General features: G+C 40.6%; 1 protein-coding gene across 3 annotated transcripts in view; it reads right to left on the bottom strand.

The window, feature by feature from the left end:
• JARID2 (jumonji and AT-rich interaction domain containing 2) overlaps nucleotides 1-27,239 on the bottom strand; it is a 206,418-nt gene that overhangs the window by 27,942 nt on the left and 151,237 nt on the right. For all 3 annotated transcript variants that reach the window (XM_046924133.1, NM_001012862.2, XM_046924134.1), the window contains exons 5-7: nucleotides 20,370-20,546; nucleotides 9,474-9,703; nucleotides 946-1,963 (exon numbers count right to left, since the gene is read on the bottom strand). In XM_046924133.1, the coding sequence (XP_046780089.1) occupies nucleotides 946-1,963; nucleotides 9,474-9,703; nucleotides 20,370-20,523 (1,402 nt within the window). In that variant the 5' untranslated portion in view covers nucleotides 20,524-20,546. The remainder of the gene's footprint in view (nucleotides 1-945; nucleotides 1,964-9,473; nucleotides 9,704-20,369; nucleotides 20,547-27,239) is intronic.

Below are 27,239 nucleotides of genomic sequence, written 5' to 3'. Positions count from 1 at the left end.
GTGTTGATGGCTGCCTCTGATGGGATAATGCCTCAAAGGCAAAACTCTAGCCTCAAGTTGCAACATGCAGATCCCGCGTGCTCTGACTCAAAACACTTCAAAAACAAAGGAGAAGGTTAACACAAATTAAAAACAAAACTTTGTTGTTATGTCATGGCTGCAAAGGCAGCTGAGATGGAGGTGAATCATTCACCACTTCATTTGTATGCTGCTGTTGTCATGTTTTTACAAACTATTGTCACATTTTTGTCACGTGTCATATTTGACAGCAGACCATAAACCAAGAATTCTATTAAATAAGTGATTCTTACTCAGGCATTAGCCTTGGCAGACACCTGCTGCGAGAAATAATGAAACCTCCATTTTGCAATCAACCACATTTTACTGCCTATTCTTGACACTTAATGGTTGTTAAATGTCAGCAGGTCACTGCAAATTTGTGATTTGAAGTGTCTGAGTACCCAAATAGAAATCAGTTTCAAGATATTTTTTCCCCTTGGTTAAATGCTTTTAAAGAAAGGGGGAAAAATATTTGTATTCTAGCTTGGCAGCATTGTAACCTGTTTGGAAAACACCTTTGGTACCGTCCAAGACTATTCTGAAATAACATTTAAACGAAGACCATCGATACCCACAGCTGTACTACTTAATAAAATAAACAGTAGGGGTGAAGATCCTGAAATCTGAAGACCGGGATGCTATAACAGCGTTTTTCCCTGGGCAAAATAGATCTGGAAGGAGGAAGGTGGCAATGCAAAGCCTCTCCGCAAAGCGGCTTCCACAACCTACTTGCACCACGTCTGACTGATGGACAAAGAGAGAGAGCCAGGCTCTTCGGTGTTAATTGAACAGGGATTTGGTTAAGCATACAGGCAAACGGAGCATAAAGTTGCACACGGACTCTAACAAGCAGCGGCAAAAGGCCAAGGAAACCACAGCCCTTACCTATGAGTGGGAGTTCGTCCATGGTAATGCCCTGAGATTTGAGGTGCTTCTTGATACAGGCCAGCCGCTGCACGTTGGGTCCCCAGCGCCTGCCTAGCTTGTGTATGTGCTGAATCTGTGTCACAAACCGCATTTCATCGTTTAGCTTGCACTCAGGTCTCCAGTCTGGAGGAGGAATCACCCTGCACATCCCATACTTCTCTACCTGAGCTCGGACTGACTCAATGTATATCAGTGGGTCATGAAATTCCTTGGTGGAGGGCCTAAGGATGGGAATCTCCCCCAGCATCCCCCACCCAGACTTACTACTGCCCTTTTCGTGCTTTCCCATTGAGTCTTGTGGCTTGTGCAAGGACTCCGCTTGAGAGGTAGAACGATTTTCACAGGAGGCATTTTCAGTTTTGCCATGTGCTTGTTTCCCTGGCGTACTCTTTCCAGCAGTGGCTCTTTTCGGCCTATTTCTTTCCAAATTCTTCTCTGGCACTTCCTTTTTAAGGTGTCCATTCAGCAAAGGCTTTTCGACAACTGCCTTTTTGCTCGCAGCTTCTGCCAAGTTGACAGCCCCTTTCATCCTCTTGGTGGGCGACTGTATTTTGTCTATGTGATTAGTCTCTTCCAGCCTCCTCTTCGAATTGCGCAGCCCCTCCCTCAACTGTCTCCCCACCTCCTTAGTGCATGTCTTTTGGTTCAACTTGCCATTGACTTTTACACCATTAACAGCGGTATTGTTAGACTTGGATGCTCCAAGGGATAGCACCTGTTTGCGGGTTTTTGCATTGCTACTTTCTAGTTTCCCTGAGATTGTGTGGTTGACAGGTGAACTGGGTTTGTGGTGATTTAGTTTGGTTTCCTTGACCAGTTCTTTCTTGGCTTTGGTGTATGTGACAGTTCCCTTTGTCACCGTTGCAGTATACTTCACAGTTTTGGACGGTGAAGGTCTGACGTCTCTCATCTTTTTGGCACTGGCTGCATTTGCACTCGGAGATGACATTCGAGTGATTCCGTTGACTTTAGAAACCTACAAAGCCAGGAGCATCGCAGGGGGAGCAGAAGGAAGGAAACATAAAACAGAAAAGTAAATTAATAAGGTTGCCAGTCTGCCACAGTTTCCCATTTGCTGGACAACCATATTCTGCAGTCCTGACTCCTGGCCCCTTTGTTCAATCTTCCTATAATAATTTTCACCCAGACAAGAGGAGAGATTGGGCATTCAGAATATGAAATAACATTATTATTATTATCATTGTTATTATTATTATTCTACAATGAGCCAAGATGTCCCCAGAAAGTTGATCTTGCTTTTGGAGGGTATGAACCCTCCAGTATTAAGAAGGGTGAGGTCACTTGCTAGCAATACCCTCTTCTTTCCCTGCTAGAAAGCAAGTTACACTATCTACAAACTAATACTGTTATTATCTCCTTTCCCAGACCTTAAAGACTATTCCCTCACCCACCCAACTTCCCTTAAGTAAGTGCACACACAGTTTCCTATATAGTAAACAGACTAACCAGTGTGTACCATCTACGCTAACCTGGAATGGGCATGTTTTGCAAAAACAACACACTTAGATTCACACAAACCTCCTCTCTATGCATACATACCTACATGTAAAAATAAATATTGAACACATTATGTACCCAACAGATCAGGACAGCCATGAGGGATCCAGTCTGTCTTGTATATTAAATCCAGGGAGGCGTCTTGTTGCTTTAGTTATTAACACGAAATAAAAACGCATACAGGAGTTCAGTGCATTTTTAAAAAGGTGGTTTTGTATATTTGTTTTTGAAGTTTGATATCTGGGCAGTTTTACTGACACATTTTATCATCACTTACTAATGTGCCACTGCAATTTACAAGAACTGGACTCCGCTTCTTTCTGTTAGGCACTTTAATCCAATTATAAAACTAAAATTAGTATTTTAATTATAAGACGTGCTAAGCACTGAGAGCAACCATTTCAGAAAGCAGCCCTCAGCTTCAAAGGGAATTGTGGTGGCTCAGCACTGTCAAAGCAAGCCCCACTGCCAAGAAAATGAAAGTTCAAGATTAAACCTTTAGAAAGTTAAACCATTTAAACAAGTTTGAACACTTTTTCTGACCTCCTTAAACTACCATGAGCGAAGAAAAATACACCCCAAAAATCAAAGGAACACTGATAAATGCACTCAAAGTGAGAGCACACAATACAACAATCACCCGTTATTGGCACTCAGGTGAGTAGCACCATTTCTGCAAAGTTACAGTTCTTTCCTGCAGGATTTCAAAATGCTTGTGAAATCAGTAAGCATGGCACCTTCAAATAAAGAATTCAAGAAATTGAATCACTTACAAAATAGGGATGTTATAAAATAGGGATAAAATAGAGACTGAAAAGATCACACTACAGTCTCCCATTAAGTGTGTATTTACCATCGTCCCTTGAAATTTAGGCAGTAAGATTTGAAATGGAGGCCCGGGTTTGACTTTTAGAGAGCCTTCTCACACTGTAGAACAGACACAGGTAGAGATCTGCTGAGACACTGCCTCCTGCCTGCAGCTGTCAGCACAAGATCTCTGGCTTTATAAATAGCCAGGAACATTGATTACAGATTTGATCTGGACTAATTGAGAAGAATTGATTGAGGACTGGAAGGGGAAGGTAATCTGGATGACAGTGATTATGAAATGATTTTACAATTCTAAGATATGACAATAGCAGAGAAAGGACAACAGATTTGGGGGGGAAAAATATCTGGGGAAAAAAAAAACCACACGTACACACAACCCTCAAAAAACAACCCCAAACCCAAACAATTCCCATTCAGGAGAAGGATACAAAGTATAGGCCATTATGCTTGTTCATAAGGTTCTCAAAAAAATATCTAAGGTCACAGTTAAAAATGGAAGCAGAATTACGTGACTAGGTAGGTGCAGTTATAGTGGAATAGTAAAAGCATGTAGGAATAAAATCAGAAAGGTCAAGGTGCTAAAGGAATTTCAGTTCCTTCAGGGGCACAAAATGAAACACAGAAGATTTTATAAATACTTCAACAATACAAAGCTAACAAAGGACAGCAGACACACTCCTACACAAGCAGTAGTGTAGATTGACTGCTACACAAGGAAGGAAAACAAATGAAACAGTTCAGCTGAAGCGCCTGTGCTTCTTTTGGTTTGTCCTCAAAACAAGCACCACCGTTTAAGTGAATACTTACCAGACATGTAAAAAAGTCAATTTCAAAGAAGAGCTAGGAAGGCAATTGCAACAAGCTAAAGTGTACCTAGTTAACTTATGGCATGGGTCCTTGAGAGAAATGGAGGAAGGCAGGCAGGCTGCTAACTTCAAACCCTAAAATGATTCTGGAACCAACGTCAAACAGTTAATTTGTAAACACGTAAAACATAGTAAGATAATGATAAAAAACCAAACAAAGCAAACACACACATACACCCCACCTCACAGTTTAGCAGTGCAAGCTAATTTAATCTTTTTCTGATAGACACCTGGTTGAGCGGGCAAAGAGGCATCTTTGCTTCAGTAGAGCTCCCATTAGCATCCCATCAAACAAGCTCTGGAGGCACACCCTAGGTGTAAGTACTAATAAAGTGGCTTCACAGTAGACTGAAGAAAGACTTTCATTATTGTCATGGCTCATGGTTATATTGAGAGGGCATTTCCGGTGATTTTTGGCAGAGGTCTATTTTGGCCTCAGTTCTGCTAAGTCCTTCCATTAGTAACCTGCGCCATCATAAACTGAGTCTGTGGCTCATGCTTGGAAGGAACTGTAAATACTCTGGAGGAAAGGTCAAAATTAAAGGCAATCTCGAAGAAGTTATGTCAGAACATTTCTAAAATAAGAGGAACTGCTAATTTTAGGAAGGACAAATTAAATACACGTAGGGAGGAATAATATTTGGAGAACAATGTGAGCTGCAAAACGCAATGGTGGTGAAAGCATGCAAACCTCTCTGTGAGAACTATCGTTCACAATGTCAAAAGCAAGAGGCAGGAACATGGGCTTTCCTGTGCAGGGCTATGCCCAGTGCTGGGCCTGGCCTGTAACAAAAGTTCAGACACTGGAGCAAGTCTAGAAGACAACAAAATATTCAGGTATTTAGATAATAAGATTTTTATTGAAAAGCCAAGGGAGCTGGGCTTATTTAGTCTAAAAGAGTCTACTAAGAGAGAACAGAGAACTCTGTAGTGGCCTTCTGATGCATAAAGATCTCTGAAAAGAGACAGTCAACACTACTTCCATGTATGAAAAAAAAAAAGCTGAAAATAACCCCTTAACTGTCTACAGAGATAATCTAAAATGCAACTTGGAAAACTTTCTAATTGGTAGAAAAGGAAAATGCTCTAAGAAGCTGTTGATGGATGTTGTGGAATCTCTTCTAACTGGAGGTTTTCAAGAAGGTTTCAAGGATATCATAGCTGTAGTACTGTGCTGTTAGATACAGTGAAGAAAACACCTCAGAGGGGATATCCAGACTATGTGGAAATGCCTTGTCACCCCAGATTTCCTACAACTTTTTTTTTTTTTTTTTAAGAAGTCATGACCAGAATGCTGAATGGCCATCCAGGTCACTCCTTCAGAGAGGTAATGGTGGCACACGGCCTACATAAAAGCCAGTCATGGAACAAGTGCTAATGGAGAAGGGCAAGATCCTCACAACTTATCCTCTCTGAAAGAAGACACACTATCAGCACCCTCAGCCTGAGGCCAAAATTAAAACTGCCAAGATATGAAACTCTGGACTCTGAATTTATTAAGAAATTTATTAAGAAAACAGCAACTTCTCACAACTGGTTAGAGTTGTAAGAATACCTCCACACAATGAAAGCTTAGATCCTCTCAGGGCCAAATCTTGCACTGAATAGGTACATAAGCTTCAGCTATCTAGCTTACTATCCTATACTATAAGCACATTCAAATTTCTGTTCAGACCAAATGAAGTTATTCCAATGATGAACTAGTCCTGAAGTAGAGGAACACTTGGCTTTCGGAGTACCATAGTGAATTGAATTGTTTCTGTCTGGTTGCTAACTAAGAAGACCCCGTAAGAAAGAAACACTTCTGGAAACTTTCTCAGAACCATCATCTTTCCAGAGCAGACACAACTCAATGGTTTTCAAATGCTTCTCCCTCTCCCCTCCCCAGATGTCCACAGGTATCGAGTGCGTTGAAAGAGAGGAGCATGAAATTTAAGATACAGCAGCAGTGTATAGACCAGAGCAGAACATGCTTCAAATGGCAATAGGCTGCAACAAACGTCCTCCAGCTGGAAACAAATGGAACAAACAACGTGGTCATCGCCCACCATCAAAGCAATTGGTGGATTCAGGATTTCACATTGACAAATGCGAAATTCTGCCTGGTCAGCAAACACCTACATGTTCCTGGTCTGTACTTGTCTCTGAGGACCCATCAGACGATTGGAACCAAAAGAAACAAGAAATTGCGGTAGCCATTTTCTTACCTTTCTACTGTTGATATGTCTCCCCCCAAACCAAACATACACACACAGAGTCAGCCTAAAAAACTGGCCACACTGCCAGGTGCGCAGGTTCACCAAATGGGAGTCTATGCCACAGCTCCATTCCGAGGCAGTGCTTACACTGAGCGCATAAGAAAGAAGTCAATTTAATTCAAATAGTAACAAAATGATTGACATTAGCCTTACATGACTCAAAGTCTTGAGCTAAAGATGAAACTAGGGATATGGATAATATCTGTGATTTTCTGCTATCTTCTCAGTTGTGCTGATATATTTTTGTCTTCAGAACACTCTTTTCTCCACTTTACTGAACACTTGCCTTGCAGTGAAAGATGGCACAATAACTTTTAAAAATTGTTGGCTTTTTACAAGCAAATAAAAACCAGCACACAGTATTGCAGAAATTTGTTGGATTCGAACTGGTCTACATACACACCTCCGCACAGCACCTGGGATCCACCCTCCAGACATACACACACACATATGCACAAAATACACAAAATAAGGCCAACAAACAACTTATTAGATAACAACCACAGTAAAAGCAGCAACATTAGCAATACCAACACCAATTCTGGTCTCTATAAAAGTTTGTGTTACACAGCTGATCTTGAATTCATTCATAAAAATACTCCTGTTGATATATGAGTTTTGCAGATCTAAATTACCATATTAGGCCAAGAGAGGGCCCCATTGAACTACATCTCGTTTGCCCACAATCCCTTTGAAGGGAATTTGGAAAGATAGCAAGGGAGGAAGAACGAGAGAGGAAATGTGACAAGTGCAAATGCACACTAGAAAAGGCAAAAAAGAGAGGAAAAAAGAAAATCTCATGTAATTTCTTGTGTTCTCCTTTTATTTTCTCTAAGACTTAACAAAAAAAAAAAAAAGACACATACATCAAGACACCAGGTAAATGCACATGAACAAGAAGCAAAAACATACTGGAAGGAGGACGAACATGCAGCTGACACCCTGAGAAAACAACTCTCCTTTAGGAAAGCACCAAAGCAGTCAACAAAGACTCCCATCAAGAGCAGAAATTTAGTGATGTCTCAATTGTTACGTCTAAGGTTTTGCAGAAAGCGAGATTACTTTACCAGGCAAAATGCATAAATCACTTTTAATTAGTTACAGCCGTGTTTTCATTAAAATTGGTAAGAAAGGATTTATGTCACTGTGGACTTCAAGAAAAAACTAAACTGTTTATCCTTCCACTTAAAAAAAAAAAAATACAACAACAACAAAACCCAACCCTCCCCCCCCTCCCTCCCCCCCCATTAGGGCTTATCCTCCCTTTCTTTTCTAAAGCTTGAGGAGCACTTTGTGAGGTGCCTATGTAGTGTTACCATTGGTTGTAGCACACTGTGCTTAAGTTTCTCCAAATTTTTTTCCAAAGTACAATACAAAAAAAAAAAAAATCTACTATTCTATAATACAAACCTCCTTGGATCATGTACAGAATTTTTCTACAGCTGTTTTTTTCCTTCTTAGAACTTCCTTCACAAGAGACAGCTGTTGACTTTTAGAAGAATTTTAAACATTCATACTTTTAGAACAAAACTTTAAAGCATTTCATATGAGTGTTCCTGTGAGTAAGTCTCAAGCGTATCCTTACGTTCTGGGAAAGTTCTTTGACATGAAGTGCTCATGGCTGAGCATGTCGCAGCAAGGATCACAGGATATTGGCAGTCCCAAGAAAAGATACAAAAAGAAGGCAGGCATTCAAACTGATGACTCGATACGCAAAAATTGCCACGAGGGAATCAAGAATGGAAGGTTACATGGATACAGAGAAATATACTGTACGTAACCTTCAGGATCTCAGACTTCCTTCAGGATCTCAGATTTGATCTTAAAGGTAATACAAGTCCAGTAGAGGCATTTCAGGAGAAGCTAAACATCGTTGAAGCACAGGGCATGGAAGATTTCCTTGGCAAGGAGCAATGGTGTTTTTCCTTCTTGCTTTTTTAAATTTCCAAGCCTATGACTGATAAGTGCCATTTAAAGCCTTGACAGCTCTCAAAAATGGCAATACCAGCTCCAGTGAAATCCAGCCTAGCCTATTTGGAAGAAAAATCTACACATGCCAGCAAATAAAAACTGCCTGTAAGTGGCTTGCTGAGAATTAACCACCAGAAAAGAGAATGAAAAAGCGTTAAGTGCAGCAAGCTTTCTGTACTGCACTTCCCCAGTTCAGATGCACTGCTAACCCATCCCCTTAGAGTGAATTATCTCATGAAAGATAACAGCTGAGAGAATTTAAAAGGACACTGACTGAGGTTTTTAAAACCTTTTTATAAGAAAATGAATCTATCAGTTACTATACTAGGAGTTTAATGATCCAACCATCCAAAATACTCACAGATGAAGACACATCCTGCCCAAATGCAGGTCACAAGAACTGAAGGACTTCTAGACCCAAATCAAAGTTGGGTTCAGACAAACTCTTGCTGAATTTTTTGCTAGTCTTCAAGTAGGTAACATGAAGTCCTGAATAGCTTCCCTCCTGGTATGTCTACTGGGAAGGTGACAATATCCTGGAACAGTTTATGCACTGAGCAAGGTATTTTTCCCAGACTCTGAGATTTGAATTGCTTGCATGCAACAGAAGACACCTGAGCATAACGTCAGCTTCTCTACAATGCCAGCGAGCCTCTAAGATAATCCAAGCAGACCAGCTGTACACTAAGGGAATTCATTTCTGCCATGTGCTGCCAGCCTTGGCACTGTCAGCCGAGAAGCCAACGAAAGTATCAATCAGAAAGGCTTGAAGTGATGTGAACTTTTAGCTTTCATATCTACAGACTATATAATATAGAGAGAGTTGTAAAGCATACTTTAAATGACTTACTATATACATAGCACTTTTCTTTTTTCCTTTCTCTTTTTCTCTCTCTCTTCCACTAAAAATTAACTCCCCGCTGTCTTCAGAGCATGCCTTGAAGGACTGCAACGTTCCCTCTGTGCCATGCAGTGAAAAATGAAGCTAGCACCTTAAAAATTTGTGTTTCCCATGTGTCCACAGTACAGCATAATTCATTACCTGTTTTCTTAAGTCCTGAGCCGATCTATGAAGAGTGTGGTGGTTGTTAGCAGTGAGCCCTTTCGTAGAGGAGCCAGTGTTTGTAGTAGGATGGTGATTAGCAGCAGCCTGGTCTTTTCGGCTCTCAGCCTTATGTTCGCTGTTCTTCTCCTTCCCTGGTGTGGCCTCTTTGCTTTTGTGTTTCTGGGCAGGTTCTTTCTCCTTCAATGATTTGCTGGATCCATTGAAAACTGAGAAGAGAGGAAAATCGGAGTATTAAAGAAAATAAAGAAGTGCATACATGATGAAACTCTTCATTCAAAACAACCCAACTTTCTTTGCTGTCAGTGTTCGATATTTAGTGAGCACTCTATTCTAATCAATGTAAAAGCAATACAGAAATAGAAGTACAATTTTGCATATTTACCTACATGAGCAGATTTACCAAAGCAAGATATTTCCTTTGATTATTAAAGTACTCGAATTAAAACATATAAGGTATGTTACTATTTTGATTGACCTAAATATAGACTTATCCTTTTGATTTTTATTTATGACAGTTTTAATCAACTTCTTGCTGTGGCAGTGAGGAAGTGCTGAATGTAACATAAACAGAAAAGAGATTTATTTTTACTTTAACATAATGAAAGGAAACGTTTCATGAAAAAGCATGTTTTGTTTTCATCATATCCAAACTGCTGAACCAAACTGACAGCAGCTTGCTAATAGCAGACAAGTTGCAAATAGAGAAAGGTACTTCTTCAAATAAAGAAAAATAATAACTTGGAACACATCATATAAAGTAATACAGGGAACTAAGCTGAGCAGCCCTGCCTTCTGTTGAAACTAAGGTATAAGAAAGAACAGAAACCATGTTCTGTACACAATAAATGTTATGAAAATATATACAATTATATGTCAAAAAGTTATGTTCCTTTCTCACTGCTGAATTTATTTAGGGGTATACATTCATCTTTCACTGTCAGAGATCATCAAAAGCTGAGATTTAAAAAACAAACAAACCAACAACCCTTTTGTCTGATTGCTAATCAAAAAATGTAGTAAATATATGCCAGTGCCACTCGTTCATCAGGGAAGCACTTGACAGAGGTCTGTGAGGTTTGTGATCCGACATCCACAATGGCAAGTGCTCTCCTGACTTCTCCACCCATCTACTCCTGTTTTTCACTCTTCTGTTTTGACAGTGCTTAGGAGAGGATGTAAATAAGAAAATTCATAAATACTTAACAGCGCAGATATCTAAGAATAATAAGTATTACACACAACACGCACTACCTGTTTGGGAACATTAGCAGAGTGAATTAAGACACTGTTTTCTTGGAAAATGAAAGCCTTATTTAGTCAGTAAATATGATATACCAATGACACATTCCTTTTTATCTAAAATGCAAAGTTTGGCTTTGCCTACAGATGTCTTGTGGTATTACAGGAGCAGCAGCAGTAAAAGTAGTAATTTAAGCAAGCAACAGTCCTGCTGGCCAGAGAAGGTGCATCTAAGCTGCTCCTGAGCTGCTGAGGTGCATCGAAGCTGCTCCAGCTACCTTCCAATCTTCCCACTGTGCCTCCAGAAGGAGAAATTCCAGCAAGTTATTAACAGAATTGTTATTCGGGTCACTTATCACATTCAGGTGGTGGTAAGCATTACAGCAGGTGACATTAAAAAGACAAAACAAAACGCTAAAAAAAACCCCCACCACCTGGAAGCACAAGCCTACATTATTCCACTTCTCCCTCCTTCCCTCGCTTCCTGATGCATGAACTGAGTAGGAATGAGAGGGATCCCATAGGCAGCCAACTCACCACCAATTCCCCCATGGCTTCAGTGCTGCTGAGCTCAGGAGCAACTGGCGCTGCCCCAGACAGCCGAGGACTTCTCTGTGATTTTAGTGAAAGTCTCATAACCCCTCTGTCTCATTTCCAGTGATGGAACTGACAATAATTGCCAACCCCTCTCGGGGAGTTCACGGCAATACATTTATCCTCCTTTGTAAGGAGTTCTCACATCAGACGGAAGGCGCTACGAACGCACAAAGCGCGACTATTTATTTTTAATAGGACACAGCACAAATAAATGATGGCAGCTTTGTTAATACGCGTTTCATCACTGCGAGTGATATTTGTCTTCAGAGGGAAGGAACTGTATATAGCGATCTGCTCATACGGAAACCTTCAGTCAGAGAGATCAGTCTTCTGCATTCGGTTGCCACTTTATAACTGAAAATTACTACAACGGAAAAGACGGCCAAAAAGCCAAACTGTGCACTTCTATGGTTCACCAAAAAAACCCAAACCCGGCGAACACGAGACAAGGTATATTTTATATGCAACAGCTCATTAATTTTAAGTGTCGTGGGAACCCTGCCAGTTTTACCCTCGGAGTAATTATCTTTTGTCTTAATTTGTAAGATTCTTGAAAGGGGGAAGAGAGAAATGGGGGAGAAAAGATGTTCGCTCTCACAGGAAAAGCTTAGAAAGCTTAAACTCTGAGAACATTAAAAAAAGGGCAAGATGTAGATGCAAAACAGCCCTTGCCATGCTGCCTCTATTTGAAGAATAGGTGGTATTCGTTTCTAAAAAAAGCTGTATTTGTTTCTTTGAGCCCCTGTAATACCGCTATAGGCAGACGGGTATAAAAATCTTACTGAAAATTAAGTCTGCCGAATTCATAGTCGTGTTACATGAACAAGAATCAAAGCGCTCATTTGATTAATTACTAAAAAATATCATCAGTCAAGCTTGCAAGGTAAAATACACATATATATCCCCTAGGCCACTATTTTGTTCCCATCTGAATTAAAAAAATAAAAATAAAAATGCAAAATTAAGTTATTTTGACTTACGAAGTTAGATACAGGATTAAACCTTGGCCCAAATGGTTAGACAGTGCCGGGAAGACAGAAAAGATGAAATCACCAGGGAAAGAAGACCAAAAAGTGCCCCACGAAACATCACTGTTGAAAAGTAACTGATAATAAGAAAGAAAAATTCCCTTCTCAAAGGAAAACAAAAAGTAACCTACCAACAACCCTCCATGAAATACTGAGCCCAAATCTGCTTTAAGAATAAAATGATTACTAATTCTTTTGTGTCTTCTAACACAGCAAATCGCATTTCCCTTGAGGTCTGCCAGCCCTTCAATATTTCTGAGACATTTAGAAAAGCAGGAAAGGTGTACCTTAAATTTTACTGAGCTCAGATATAGATGTGCTATAACTACAGTCTACCATCCTAGATATAACTCTGACATGCACAATATCCAGCATTCAGCTCCCAGTTACATTTTCTCCGTGTGAAAGAGCAGTCAATAAACGTTTCATCCTTGAAGCAATAATTTCATTAAAAAAAAAAAAAAAGAGGAAAAACAGACAAAACCAATCTACAACCCACACCAGCAACAAAACTCACACTGTTAAAGGAGAGATCTTTTGGAATCTTGAATCGCCATCATTTTATGCTACCTTAACCAGTTCCGTATTTCCAGGACAGCTTTTAATTAAAGACAAGAGCACTACAAACAAATGATGAAAAATACAAGCAAACTGTATTTGAGAAGCTGTTGAGAAGCTTCAAATACAACAAGGGTATATCATTTTAACCGCATTTACCTACAGGTCCATTGCAAAACGCTGCTTCCTCTGAAGTAATTATTATTGTTATTAAGCTGATTCAATACGAGTCCCATAGTGAAATTCTTGTGGGCCTTTTGGTTAGCAGCGATGATCAAACACAAAGAAACTGAACCACTACATTCAAAACTTGCAAGCACTGGGGTTTTTTAAACCACTGATATAATTTATGGCAGCTGAGCAAAACCTTATGGCAAGCATGATCCCTGGTGGATGAAGCACAGTTCCCTCTGCATCAGGGGAGCTGGATTCTGGGCACTAATATTCACACAGGATCCCATCCAGGGATTTCAAGGTATCTTTATTTGAAGTCACAATAAAGAATCCCTACACCGGTCAATGCAAACTGTGCAAATTATGCCTGTAACTAGGTGCAGCTATAACAATGGCTGAGAAAAAGTTTTACCATGTAAAGCCACAGACATGCTTGGTTGCTACAGACTAACTTAGCATTTACTAAGGGAGCTGACACTTCACTAAGCAATAAACATTTATTGCGTTTTCAGCAATTTTCTCAAGTATCCACAGAAATAAATACACATGCAAATATTTTATAGGGTATACCCAGCCATCCACTCCAAGTCCATTCGTAGTACGCACAATAATCACACTTTCACTATTTAAACAGCAGAGTTACCGCACTGAGTTCAGTCAACTGCCTACTCCACGGGCAAAGCTTTCTCTCACAAGCCCTCCTTGAGCTGATTCCCATACCAGATACTCCTGCTGTAGGTTCCTCCATTAGCTCAAGCATAAGGAAGAGCCGAGCACTGATGTATGATCACGTTTGTGTTATGTTAGTGTTCTGGAAGATACAGGCAAGGATCATATGCATACACTGTACGTAGCATAGTTTGTGCTGCGTAAAGCAAGTGATTGAGAATTCATAAAACTATCCAAAACAAAGAGGGAAGAGTGAAAGGGAAAAGTTTTGTTTTTAGAAGAAGAGGGAGCCTTGCCAATTTTGTGAACCCGAGCCAGCTATTCCAATGCAAACCTCATGTTGTTACACAGATCATGTTTGGGAAGAGATGTAATATTAATCAACTTTCTGGCATTAAGTATCCGTTACTGTACAAAAACATTCTTGCTCTGGCTTTAATTCAGTTTTTAGTCACTGTGAAAACATTTATGTGGCTCTCGAACTGCCTTAAAGGACCCAGGCAATAATTCTTTTCTCCTCCCGCAGGAACTAAAACGGTGTTCTACTTCCATAAAACAGAATATTTTAATGCTGTCAATTGTTTTCCCCGAGTGCTGGGTCTATAAACCATTTCCAGAGATAGGAACTGTCTTCCTCAAGCAGCACCTATGTACTTAAGGACAGTGGCAAAGGCATATTTCAGGAGAAGGACATCACAGCACTGCTGGCGTTACATGGTATGAAAACACACGGCACAGCTGTTTCAGCACTTCTCAAGCCCTAACGCCATTTGTAGGCGGACAACTCTGCAATGAAATTTCCCTACCTGTACACAAACAGAAGACAAGCAGGAGAACTGTAGCTGGTAACACGGCATTTCTTTTTGCCACTATCAATAACATAGCTCGATGCCCTTCACAGGGAGGAATACATTGGGCTATTGCAAGGAGTATTATTGGTATGAGACACCACGCCACCATTTGCAAAAATTCAATACCAAGTGTCTCATCTTAGCACAAATTCATTACTCTCACCTAACCATTATGACACAAACAACATCGAAAGGGTCACTCGCTAAGCAGCAAGTCCATACAAGAAGTGTCTATCTGTTATCACAAGTCTCTCACCAGGATAACAACCCAATTTTTTTGAGTAACATCCAGCTCCCCTATTCTCCTCCATAGGTCATACATCTAGCTACTGAAAATCCGCAAATCCCCAAATGTGTTGTGTCTGATTTGCATTTTTAAATATGTAAATTACTGCAAAACGGGTAATTTTCATGTTACATATTTTTGCAGAAAAATTAAATGTGCAAAATGTTTATTGCAACAATTACTGGTTCCATGGTATTTCAACAAAAGGCAGTAAATCATCAAAATAATTGCCTACCCATTAACTATTGTAGCACTGCGCCTGAAATTTTCTCATTCTGCATTTTAGCTGGATGCAGAGAATATTTTTCTTCCAAGTGTTTACCTCCTTGGGAGTAATTGTGCTGAAGAGTCTAAGACTCTGCCTCATGTACCCACCTACAAATATCGAATGTAGGGTTTTTTTTTTGGTTGGTTGGGTTTTTATGTGTGTGCGTGTGGTTTTTTTTAAACAATAATGTATGTAAAAGATCTACCACTTACGCCAAAGATGTACAAACAGTGCACTGAAGTATATCCTGAAATAAGAAAAAAAGTAGCCGTGCTTTTTCCAGCATCATCTTTGCTATTACACACGTAAGGAAATTACTCTGCTAAATTATCCATTGCAAATTGAGAACTGAAACATTCTCCAGCATTTTTGGTAAGCGAGGAAGACAGCACTAAAGCGGAGTATAATATTTCTGGTGATGCCTGCTTACTGTGCACTGCTGCCAGATCTGTTTTGAAATCTGAGCCAGAAGAAAAAAGGCATCTTTACAGTTTTCCCCCCTGCTCATTTCTGGCAAAAGGCACGCAGACCAGTAACAAAACACACCACAGATTAGTAATCGCTTTTGACACAGTTGGCCTTCTGACACACTAAAATCTCACTTGCTCTGGATAAACAAGACTCACTTACAAAGAAGTCTGCTTACAGATAATGATGACTAACTCTGTTTTCCTAAGTATAAGTGGAATTTAAATAATAGAATCAAAATATCATAGGATACCTCCTGAGGAGGAGACCCACAAGGACAACCAGCTTTGGGCTATGACCACTGCCCTGGACAGCCTGTTCCCGGGCCTGACCACCCTCCGGTGAAGAACCCCCAACCAGAGGCCTCCCCCAGGACAGAGGAGCCAGTAAGCTGGCACAAATGCATACTTCTCTCGACCTTTGAAATTCGTTACTGCTGCCAGAAGTACCAAATCCTGCCATCAACTTACTTAAGGATTTTTATTTTAGGACCTGTAACCTTTTGCAGATAACTTCAAAGTTGTCTACTCAACTGGACCTGCAGACGTCGCTCTGTTGCTCCTTCTGAGGCCCATCTCTAGTCCATAAGCCCTTCCTACTCCTTTCAAGTGGAGCAATGCCTATCCCTTTTGCTCTTTTGATGGGACTGATAACCCAACAAATCCCTAAAGCATATCTTCCAGCTCCACTTCCCAGACTGCCTAACAAAACACTTGGCACCTGCAAACATTTTCCTTCAGGAGCCTGGGGGGGGAACCTTCTGCTGTGCCACAGAGTGAAATCAAAGTAGGATTTATTTAGTCATAAGGAATTCAGAGAACTAGTTTTAAAGTCCTAGGGAGCCACATCTACCCTCTTACCTACACTTGGAATTTCCTCTGAGCTGCAGGGAGATGTAGCTCAGCCATGGTACCCCCAACCCCAGGGAACTGAAGCGTAGCTCATTTGCTGAGAACCTGCTTTCCCTGCAGGTTAGTTAGCAGGAGATTAATTTTCTAATAGATCAATGACTTCCCACCTTCTCCTCCATGCTGGCAAGATGCCCTGTTATCCAGGCTGCGGTTGAGAAATTTCTCCCCACACCTGGCAGCCATACTGAAGAAAAAATACATTAAGCCAGTGCAGCTGCCTGGGTTCTTCCACCAAATTCCTAGCATACAAAACTGTGAGCTAGTCTCAGATGGACTGACGGTTCTTTGAGATGGGTACAAAAGGCAAGCTGGGAATTAACATCTGAGCAGCATACAGGCATCCTGTGACTGGGTGTCTTGGCTCTAAATACAAGGTATTACAGGGGTTTCTAACACCCACGCTCAAGAGGGTCGGTAACAGGGAGGCAACTACAACAATCATTGGTACTTCTGCTTTATCTGCTGCAATATGCACCACATCATTCCTAATTTTCCATGTGTTGATTTTGGAATTCACCACAAACATAGGAGGTTTTAAGTTAAAAGGGAACTACGTGCTTTAAAAAGACATGCATCCTTGACATGCTTTCCATAAAGCTCTTCTAATATCACTTCAATATACTGAAACAGCAAGATGGATTTCTCTCTTCCAATTAAATGCTCATATGGTTTCATAGCTGAGAAACTAGTCTTTTGAAGTCTGCAGCTATATGAAAACCAAGTGATTCAGCTGATTGCTTTCTGGCCTTTCACCATTTTAACCCTGCTAGAAATCCTAACTCAATTAAAATCATTCTGCTTAGGACCAAAATTGCACGCTGAGTTTTAGAAAGCTTCTAAAACATTCTCCTCCTCCCCAGAAGACACATACAAATAAAGGCACAAACCTTTGTTAACATTATTGCTGAATTTGACGAACAGTTACTGATGGTATTTAATGTACAAGGTCAGACTAGATGACCTCCTGGGGTCTTCTCTGACCTGAATTAATCTATGACATCTAACAATCTAAAAGTAAGCAATAAACATACATTTTACATTACAAGAGAACATAAACTGAATGTTTTTAGCCAATGTCTTCTCCTTGTCTTATTCAGAAATGCTTACTGTAGTTTTAAGAAAGGTGAAAAGGACAGTTGTGACAAGAGGAAGCCAACAGCTAGGTGTAAAGCAACTCACAGCATGAGAGAGGTCTTCCCAGAACTAATACTAGCTTCTAACCAAGGCAAAAACCACCAGCAATGACATCCAAGCCTTTATCTGCTGCTAACTTGTCTTCACAAATGTCAGACCTGGCCTAATCGGTTGAAGTTTGGCAATGACATGAAACCAATTTTTAAGGGTGCAGCTCTAGCAATTTCCCTTGTGGCAACTGCAGTAATATCTTAGGAAACAGTTTAACTGCAATGCTATCATTGCTTGCACTAAGATATTGCATGAAAGAAGTCTTGCGTGTTGCTACATATTCCTTTTCCAGATGACCGTGTGCGTAGTGGTCAAAAACTTATCTTGCCAAGAATTTCACTCTGCTTTTTAGTGGTTAGATACACATACACCACATTAGAAGTACTAAGAAAGGAGGAAGAAACAGCACAGGTAACAATCTGATTCTTGAAATAAATCTAAATAAGAAGCTTGGAAAGTGACAGATTAGTTCAGCTAATGACTCAAACTTGTGCAGCAAGCTATGCCATGTGTTATACTGGCTTCTTACTCACACATTGGCAATTTCGATTTAGTTAGCTGTCCAAAAGGTGGCTTAACGGGCTAGTCTGGTGTGTAACCCTAGTAACATCCTCTATTGGTGTCAGAAGAGGATACTGACAAATGACTTCACCCAGGAAAGTTGTTCTGGCCCCGGTTTAGTAGAATTCAATCATTTGACACTGTCTAATGACATTAATCAAGCTGTGAACCTTTGTTGTTGCATGTCATAGCAAATCCTTAGCGTTTTCAGGTCCGAAGTACTTAACTACACATTGTACATTAAAAACAAAAGACTTTAATTCATTAAAAATAGACTCTCACGCTAGATTAAGTTCATTTGGTACACCCGTCCCTGGTCTGCATCTGTGTGTGGTCTCATTTAAAAGAGACACACACAAACCAGAACCTACTTTATTCACTGGAAACAAAAATACTATTGGCTGTCAACCAAAATAACAGACACTGAAAAATGGGAACACCCCTGGGTAAGGAGATTTTAATTAAAAAATAAAAAGAAGAAGAAGAAGAATGAAAAAAAAGAAAAAAGGAAATGACAATGACGAAGAAGCAGGAGCAGCTGCCTTCTCTGGGAATTCCTGTTTCATCACCTTTGTCAAAACATCTCACATATTGTCTCCTATGTATTTTATAAAGGTCTTTTGTACATCTATTAAAATAGCAGCTTCACTTATGCTCAGTCTGATCTATATTGATAAAGATTATGAATCCATTAGATGGCTCATTAAGTTTGCCTTTACTTACCCCCAATTAAGATTTCAGGTGTCTCTGGTTCTGAGCTAATTTCAAAGTGGCTGCCATCTGGGACATTCTCAAGGAACCTGATCAGCTGCTTTTGTAATGATATATCACATTTAAAACTCTAAGGCAGCAGTTCTGTTACGTGCAACCTCATTTTCTATGTGCAGAAGTTTGTGGCTGTTATTTTGTTTGTTTTACTTAAAAATCAATCCAAAGTGCAAAGTTTTGATCAATAGCCTTTACAACATTGAAGTGCCCGCTTAAAGACTACAGCTGAAATATGATTAAGTATAACATCCTCTTCCACTTCTCCACAAACAGTATTTGAGGTAGAATGTGCAATAAAAAATCAGATTCAGATACCATCCTGAAAAATAATTCTGGTTAATATAGCAAGGGCTTCCTTTACAGAAAATTTCTTTTTGAAAAGCAGAGATGAAGACCAGCACAGTGAAGTAATTGGGATCAATTCATCTCTTCTTCAGAGCACAGAGTAGCAGGAAAGAAGGAGAAAAAGGCGGCACAGGTCACAACCATCTCTCAAAAAGTACCCCGTAGAAAAACCTTTCTTTCTGTACTGTTGCTAAGAAGGAAGGTGAACAAGCAGTCACCAGAATGAAAGATTTTCAAGGTAAAACTAATACTGAGGAAGGGAAAAAGAAGCGCAGAATCCATCTTGAAATGACATCAGGCAAACAGGGCACAGACTTGTTATGATACAATAGCTCTTGCCAGAGATGGAAGCACTCAGAAAGTACTCAGCATAGCTTTTAGGTCTTCCATTTTACACCAGGCAATGCTGTGACATATGCTGATCCATTTATCAAGATATGATATGAGGACACTGTGACAGAAAGTTTTTGTGAGGAATGCAGTTTTTGTTGATCTGCAAAGAAATAACTGAAGAGATAACTTTAAGAAAAACTTTCCATTGCCAACAGCATAAATGCAGGCCCTCTACCTACTGTAACTGTGGTATCAATATCAATCAAATCAATGGAGAAATGTAATTGAGAAATTAAGCGTTGCCCCTTTCACATGTATTGATAACACTTACGAGGTACTCAGGTGCTTATATCTAACTTTGATATAATAAATTCGTTCTAGATTAAACATCAGTCTCTAAAGAGCCAGAGAGTGCCTGCAGCCCTGCGGTTAGAGTTCCTGCACAGAGCTCAGACTGTCAGAAAGAAATAGGTTAAAACAGAAGACTCTAACACTACATCTTATTTAATTTTCCCATTATGTCCGCGTCCTTTTTCACTCAGGTCCAGAAGGATGGACAAGGATTAAGCATATGCAGTTCTTAAGTTTCTTTACTAGGCAGTGCAGGAGAACAGCACTATTTAGGACCTACCTTGCCCATTTGGAACTTGTTTATGCGTCTTTCCTTTCCTGGGGGTTGACTGGCATGATGATGAAGCATTGTTTGTGGCTGTTTTTGTGTCCTCTGTCTCCTCCTCTTCCTCTTCTTCATCCTCATCATCCTGAGAGCTTCCAAAATATACCATGTTGCTGGGCAGGGCTGGAGAACCTGATCATCAGAAATAAATGGCTCATTAGCATCACTGCATTCACTTACTGAACCACAGTGATCATACCGTAGTTGAATGCTATGCACAGCAAGATAGAGGGGGACCCAGAGATGGAAAGTCACAGTAGCACATGACTAACTGGAGTCTTTATTTATTTATTTGCTTCTACCAGCAGAATACATATGTGCTTGAAAAGCAGGTTTCTCCCCCTTCAAAAAAGCACATTCTATTCATACTTTAGACAAGCAGTCTTGCTACAAATCCTAATTAATAGGTGTATTCAGAAAAGGACTAACGTGCATGCTTAATTTCAAGCGCAGGTTTAAGTTCCTTACTGAAGTCCTAATGTATGAAGTAGAAGTTTACTGACTTTCCAAACAGAAGAAAAAAGGAGCATTTACAAAGCGATCTGCACCCCAGTAATACTTTTAGGTTATTGTTACACTAAAATATTAGCGTTTAAACTTTACAGTGCTTTGCAGTCCTCTACAGTATTGTGCACAATGCTTTATAATATTCTGGTTCTGTCTTACACAAAGAGAAAAACTGACTCGATGAGAAGTTTGAATTTGCCTCGCACATCCCTAGCACAGGACAGAAAACAGCAAAGGTCTCTTGATTTCCAGCGTGCTCCTCATGAGGATGCTGCCTCCCACCTCTCTCTTACTTCTTACGTTTCCCTTAACACACCTTGTGCAAGAGTAAGACACACCGCCCCATTCAGTGAGAAATAAGCAAGGATCCACAAGTCTAACAATGATACAGGATGATAATTTAAATCTACCTTGTACACAAAATGTATTCCATGCATGTTGTGCAAGCATACAGACTGCAACAGGACACATGATGTGACTTTACGCTCTATTTTAAAATGCATAAAAGACTATCAACTACCAACAGATACCTTCTTTTATCCCAGATGTCAGTTTGCACTCCTAGGAGGGGCATGCGCCCTAGGAGCCTCCTAAGTACTCCCAGAAAGACTTTTTTTTTTTTTTTAATTAAGAATGGGAAGAAATAGAAAATCTATACAAGTGTAGAATGAGGACTTATCACTTCAAATTCCCCCGTAACTAAAGAAGACAAAGGAAAAAGACAGCTGGGCTACAGATAACACAAGGCAGTGACTATTTGCCTGATGTGTCCTTAGCAAACACTTTTGGCTTAAAGCCCTTTCAAACAGCAATTCTGTGTTTTGTTTGCTTTCAAATGGTTGGTGTTGCCACTGCCAACTGCTAATGAAATTAACCCACTGGAACATCTACTTCAAATAAATATGAGGAAAGACCCAAGGAAGGATGGAAGAGGCAGAGCTGCAGAGGGACATACAGTGAGTGGCTATTTCCAGAGGAAGCATGGGATCACACCTGGCATTCACAGAAACGGGGCACTGCTATCCACAAGGCAAAACTAGTAGCAGTAAAGTCACATGGCTATTGATCACATGTAAAGACCTTTGCTCTCAACCTCTATGGTAGACTCTACAGGACTGAGCTTTAGTCTCAGCAGCAACTAACTAAAGGACTACAAGCCAGTCACACTGGGGCAGTGCTGCCTGAAAAATAAATTGTCCTTCTTCCATGTAAGTCCCCAGGTCTGTGGTACAGATTCAGAAGTTACCAGCTTTGCAAGTTTGTGCTGTACATCATTTATACTCAGGATCCAAGGTCTGACACTACCAGTGCACTAAGGCATCAACAAACAGCAGCAATAAAAGTTCCTGTGAGGACCTCTCAAAATTAGGTTCAAACACAGTCTGAAATTGGATATATAGATATATAAATAATAATTAGATATATAGATACATAAATACTCTCAGAAATTGCACCCTTCTGAGACACTTCAATGGGAGACCAGATACACTGTCTATTCCATTGTCTTTCCTAGACTTCCCTGAGCCTTTCTGGTCAGCTGCTTTCAACAGCAACCAGCAAAAAAAAATTATCATCTGCAACACAAATGTTTTGTTACAGCAGCAATCTTCATTCTTCTTCTTCTTTTATTTCTTTTTGGGAAGGTAGAGAATAAAGTACAGTACTGTGTACTTTCTGCTTAGAAAGGTCTAACTCAACCCATGAAGGAGATAGAAACTTCACCTAACTCCTGGTATTCAATTGTTGCAATCTCAGCACATAAATCTTCAGCTAGAATGGTATTTTTTAATTCTTTCCAATCAAGAACTATGAACAACAATGGTTAAACTGCATTCCTTGGACAGCTGGGACTGTTTGGAGAATACATTTGCAGAAAAATCAGACCAGCAAGGTCCAATAACACAGCAGAGTCCTGCTAGTCCTCATTCTACTGATCTAAGAGCTCTGCAATATGAGACCTCAGAAAAGCTGCTGTTCACTCCAGGTCACCTCTTCCCCTCCTCCTCCCCCAGGCTCTTCCTACACATTTATTAAAGTTGACTAGCTAAACAGAAAAGAAAGGAAAAAGAAAAAAGAAAAAGAAAACACTGCACTCAGGCATTTGTGTTCTATTTGAGCATCATTACGGATGGAAGACACTGCAAAAATCTAAAAGCTTTCAGCTTTCTTGCATGCTTTTTATACTGACACTATTTTTATCACCATATAGCTAGGTGATCACTCACCTTCTGTATTAAAATAATATTCCTGTCCTATCTGTCCCACACCCTCTCTGAGATAGCACAGGGATGTGCACCAGTTGCCATTGCCCATCACTACAGGGAATGCCTGTCATTGTTTAAAGTGGCTAACTTGTATAAACAACAGTAAGTAGTGTTATCGTAGCCACGGAGGTCTACAAGCACTGGAGATCTGGAAAAGAATGCACTCAGAAGTTGTTTTTTTTTTTTTTTTTAATCTCCACCAGTTGGTCTAATAAAATATATGACCCTTCATCGTAAATTCCTCCTGTCTTCACCTGTAGTTAAGAACAGTGTTTGTCCTTGCAGACACAGACTTGAGAAAAGACAAATAGCCATCTCCTCTTCCCCAGCACCAAGGCATGATTCTCAAAGCCTACGTGGGGCAATTTAAACAGCAACATAAGAATTTAATTGATAACAAAGAGCAAAAGAAAGGAGCTCCAGTGCTCTGGATATTTATACTCAGGAGTTCGTGCTTGTCAGGTCTTGGAACTCCAAATATCCAATGCCTACTTCCTCACTTTCCATCCCCAAGAAAACAGTAGAACATCTGCAATACAGTTATGAGAGCCCGCAGCTGCACTGAATTTTACAAGTCTCCTTCTGTGCTGGGAATCTCCAGTTTGTGCAGGCAGCTGCTACTACAAGAACTGCAATGGATGAAAGTGGAGAGCCAGGAGCCAACACTTCAGCACCTGGGGAAAGTGAGGGAGCGGCTCTTTACACTGAGGAATCCTCAGCCTCACTCGGATCAACAGGTGTCTGGAAAATGGGATAAACCTGATGGTCATCTAGAAAACAAAGATCTAGAAAATAAGTTGAGAAGAAATCTCCTCCAAGGAACCACTGAGACATTTTTCTTGGCATTGAAATTGGTCTTGGAGAGCATGTACCCCATCTGGCTCTTGTTCTTAACTCCTGTGCCACCACCTTGGTTGGTCAGAGTAATTTTTTTTATGGGGCCATGTGGTGAATCAGATCAGGGAACCAATTCAGATTAAAATCCCAGACTAAGGAAATGAAAGTCCATTAATAAATACTGTAACAGCAAAGTAATGTTAAAAGTTCTCAAGATTTGGAAAATTTCTATGCACACTTTTTCTTATTGAACGTGTAGCTTAATATATCACTCTGTTATTAAACAAAATATGAAACACGGTATGTTTCCAATCTCCTGTAGGAGCTGTACGTTTTACATTTTGTCTTGATGATGTCTAGGCACGTGGTCTCTAACTGCACTTTTTTGCAAGACACTTGATTTGTTTTGCATCCCTATTTGCCTAGAAGCACACGCCGTCACCAAAGAACTGGCTGAAGCCATTGCAATATGACCGGTGGGGAAAAGAAAACACGGCAGAAAAATTAAGCCAAAAGAAAGGGCATGGAGCAGCAGAGCAGAATAAGAGTGTGGCACAGATGCTAGGAGAGAATTAGAGAATCATAGGATGGCTTGGGTTGGAAGGGACCCCAAGGATCACCAAGTTCCAACCCCCCTGCCACAGGCAAGGCCACCAACTTCCAGATCTGGTACTAGATCAGACTGCCCAGGGCTCCATCCAACCTGGTCTTGAACACCTCCAGGGACAGAGCACCCACAGCCTCTCTGGGCAGCCTATTCCAGCACCTCACCACTCTCTCTGTAAAGAACTCCCCCAAAATTCAACCTAAACCTTCTCTCCTTGACCTTAAAACCATTTGCCCTCATCCTGTCATTATCTACCTGAGTAAAAAGTTCATTCCCCTCCTTTTCATAATCTCCTTTTAAATACTGGAGTGATGAGCTGCCAGGTGACATAGGATGCTGGAGCAATGGGAACAGGAAGATGCTGGGAGAAGGACTGACGTTAAATAGCAACAACTATAGTAAAGCAGGAAGAACATCGTTTATTTATCAGCAATAGCTATCGGACAGTGCTGTCCACCCGCTGCCTTATCTGGACACGTGCCACCCAGCTTTCCTTGGTTAACAAAGAAGGCAGTGTTAAGTTCTTTACCAGGAGAGTGGTGAGGTGCTGGAATGGGCTGCCCAGAGAGGTTGTGGATGCCCCGTCCCCGGAGGTGTTCAAGGCCAGGTTGGATGGGGCCCTGGGCAGCCTGGTCTAGTAAATGGGGAGGGTGGTGGCCCTGCCCGGCAGGGGGGTTGGAGATTCATGATCCTTGAGGTCCCTTCCAACCCAGGCCGTTCTGTGATTCTGTGATCTCATAGCCAAGTACAAAAGCACCACCACCAAGGCCAGGAAGGCCAAGCCACCAAAGCTGGCCTGCATGATGCAGCTCCGCAAGCCTAACAAATTGCCATGGGACTGTAAGCCATGCAAAAACCTCAGCCAGCTAACAAAGCACCCATCTCTCAACAGTGTCAGAGCAGGATTCACCCGTAGTGTGGTGGGATACCACTGTGCATGAGAAATGTAGAGAGAATCATCCATGGTGCTTTTTCTTCTTTAAATTCACTCATCAGGGTTACAATGAACTATGAATTATTATTTTAAAAAGGGAGGATATTCAGTTATTTAAAAAATGAGTTTTGAAGTATTGTTGGCAACTGTTTCTGCCAGTATCTGCAGTTTCATTATTGAAATTCTCTTGAGTATTTTTGTCTTCCCTCCTATTGTGCGAGAGCAACACAAAAGAAAATCTAACTATATAGGAAAAACAATTACTGCAACTATACACAAAATGTTGCCTAATGGATATGAAAGGTTGACAAATGTATTGTGTCCTCCGCTACAACAATTTGATTCTTGTACAACAATAAGTACAGAGCAAAATACGGATTTTTAAGTCACAGTGCTGCTTTTAGAAGCCTTCTGGGAAAGATGCTACTATCTGCGCGTGCAAAATTCAAGCCTGCTACTCACAGCAGGCACGACTGATGCTTACACAACCTGTATGCACAGATGAATTGAACTCAGCAGCAATTGCCTGATTAACAGAATAAACTATTCTCTTCTTCAAACATTTCATTTGACTAATGAGGTCATTATTTTTTTTTATTATTATTTGACAAATGTGTAATTTGCCCTACTAAATTACTGTATGTTTTGTTTCTTGTTAAATTACATTAACTTTTGTCTTGGACTAGCAAAACGCACTAAAAACTCCAGATCTGGAACTGAAGACTGGAATCAGAAGTATGGAAAGTGCGTGCGCTTTGCCAAAAGCACTATTCCATTACTCTTCAGAATTAGCTGGCAGCTTTTCTGCAATATTTACTGAAGTACAAACCAAATGTTTTCATCTGGACAAGATTCAAACCGTGGTATGTTACAACCACAACAAAAATCCTCTCAATCCAAGAGCCTTCTCTACAATTTGGGCTGTGGTTTCTGTAAAATTGGAGGGTTCTTCTCCCTGAATTAGTTACGCCAGCTCCCTCTCCAACTCTCCCATTTTTTCTCCCAGCAATTAAACATAACCCAGATGTGTGTTGGAAAAATCTTATAACAATTCAAGCCATCAGAATAATTTAAGCACGAGGCAGGTCAAGGTATGTGGGACGGAAGCCTGCCCCGATAAACATGGTGCATGCCAAGCTCCACGGGCCATGACCAGAGGTTTGGCTTTCCCTCTGACACACAGCCCCATTTGGGGCTGTACACAGGTGGAAAAACCTTGCTTCCGAAATGTTCCGATGTTCTGCCATCTCAGCGCTTCAAATTTAGGGCCTGATTCTCATTTATTATACATCCTACTTATTACATTTTGACAGGATGGCGTAAAGACCCCGAAGTGCGAATAAATGTAATTTATGCCCACACTTTATGGCCATTTTACAGAGCAAGGCTTAAAGAGAATGAACTACATAAACTCTATAGTAAAGAGCAATTGTATCTCACTTATCTCACTCCACCTGCAGGAACAGTCCCAGAGGGAGCTCCGCGGTGCCTGAACAAGAGGGAGGAAAAGGCCATCTCAACCACAGAAACAAAACAGAGCTCATAAACAAACAATTCAGAGCGTGTCTGCTGCGCCGCTGCACAAATCACAGAATGCTTAGTGTTATGGCCAATGTAATGGCCACTGTAATGACATAAAGCCCATTTTCTACTTGGTCTGTTCTTCAGAGCAGCAG

The sequence above is a fragment of the Gallus gallus genome, chromosome 2, assembly GCF_016699485.2.
Source record: "Gallus gallus isolate bGalGal1 chromosome 2, bGalGal1.mat.broiler.GRCg7b, whole genome shotgun sequence".
Taxonomy (NCBI): Eukaryota; Metazoa; Chordata; class Aves; order Galliformes; family Phasianidae; genus Gallus; species Gallus gallus.
Note: the sequence above shows the minus strand (reverse complement) of the source record. Positions and strands in the feature narration are given on the sequence as shown.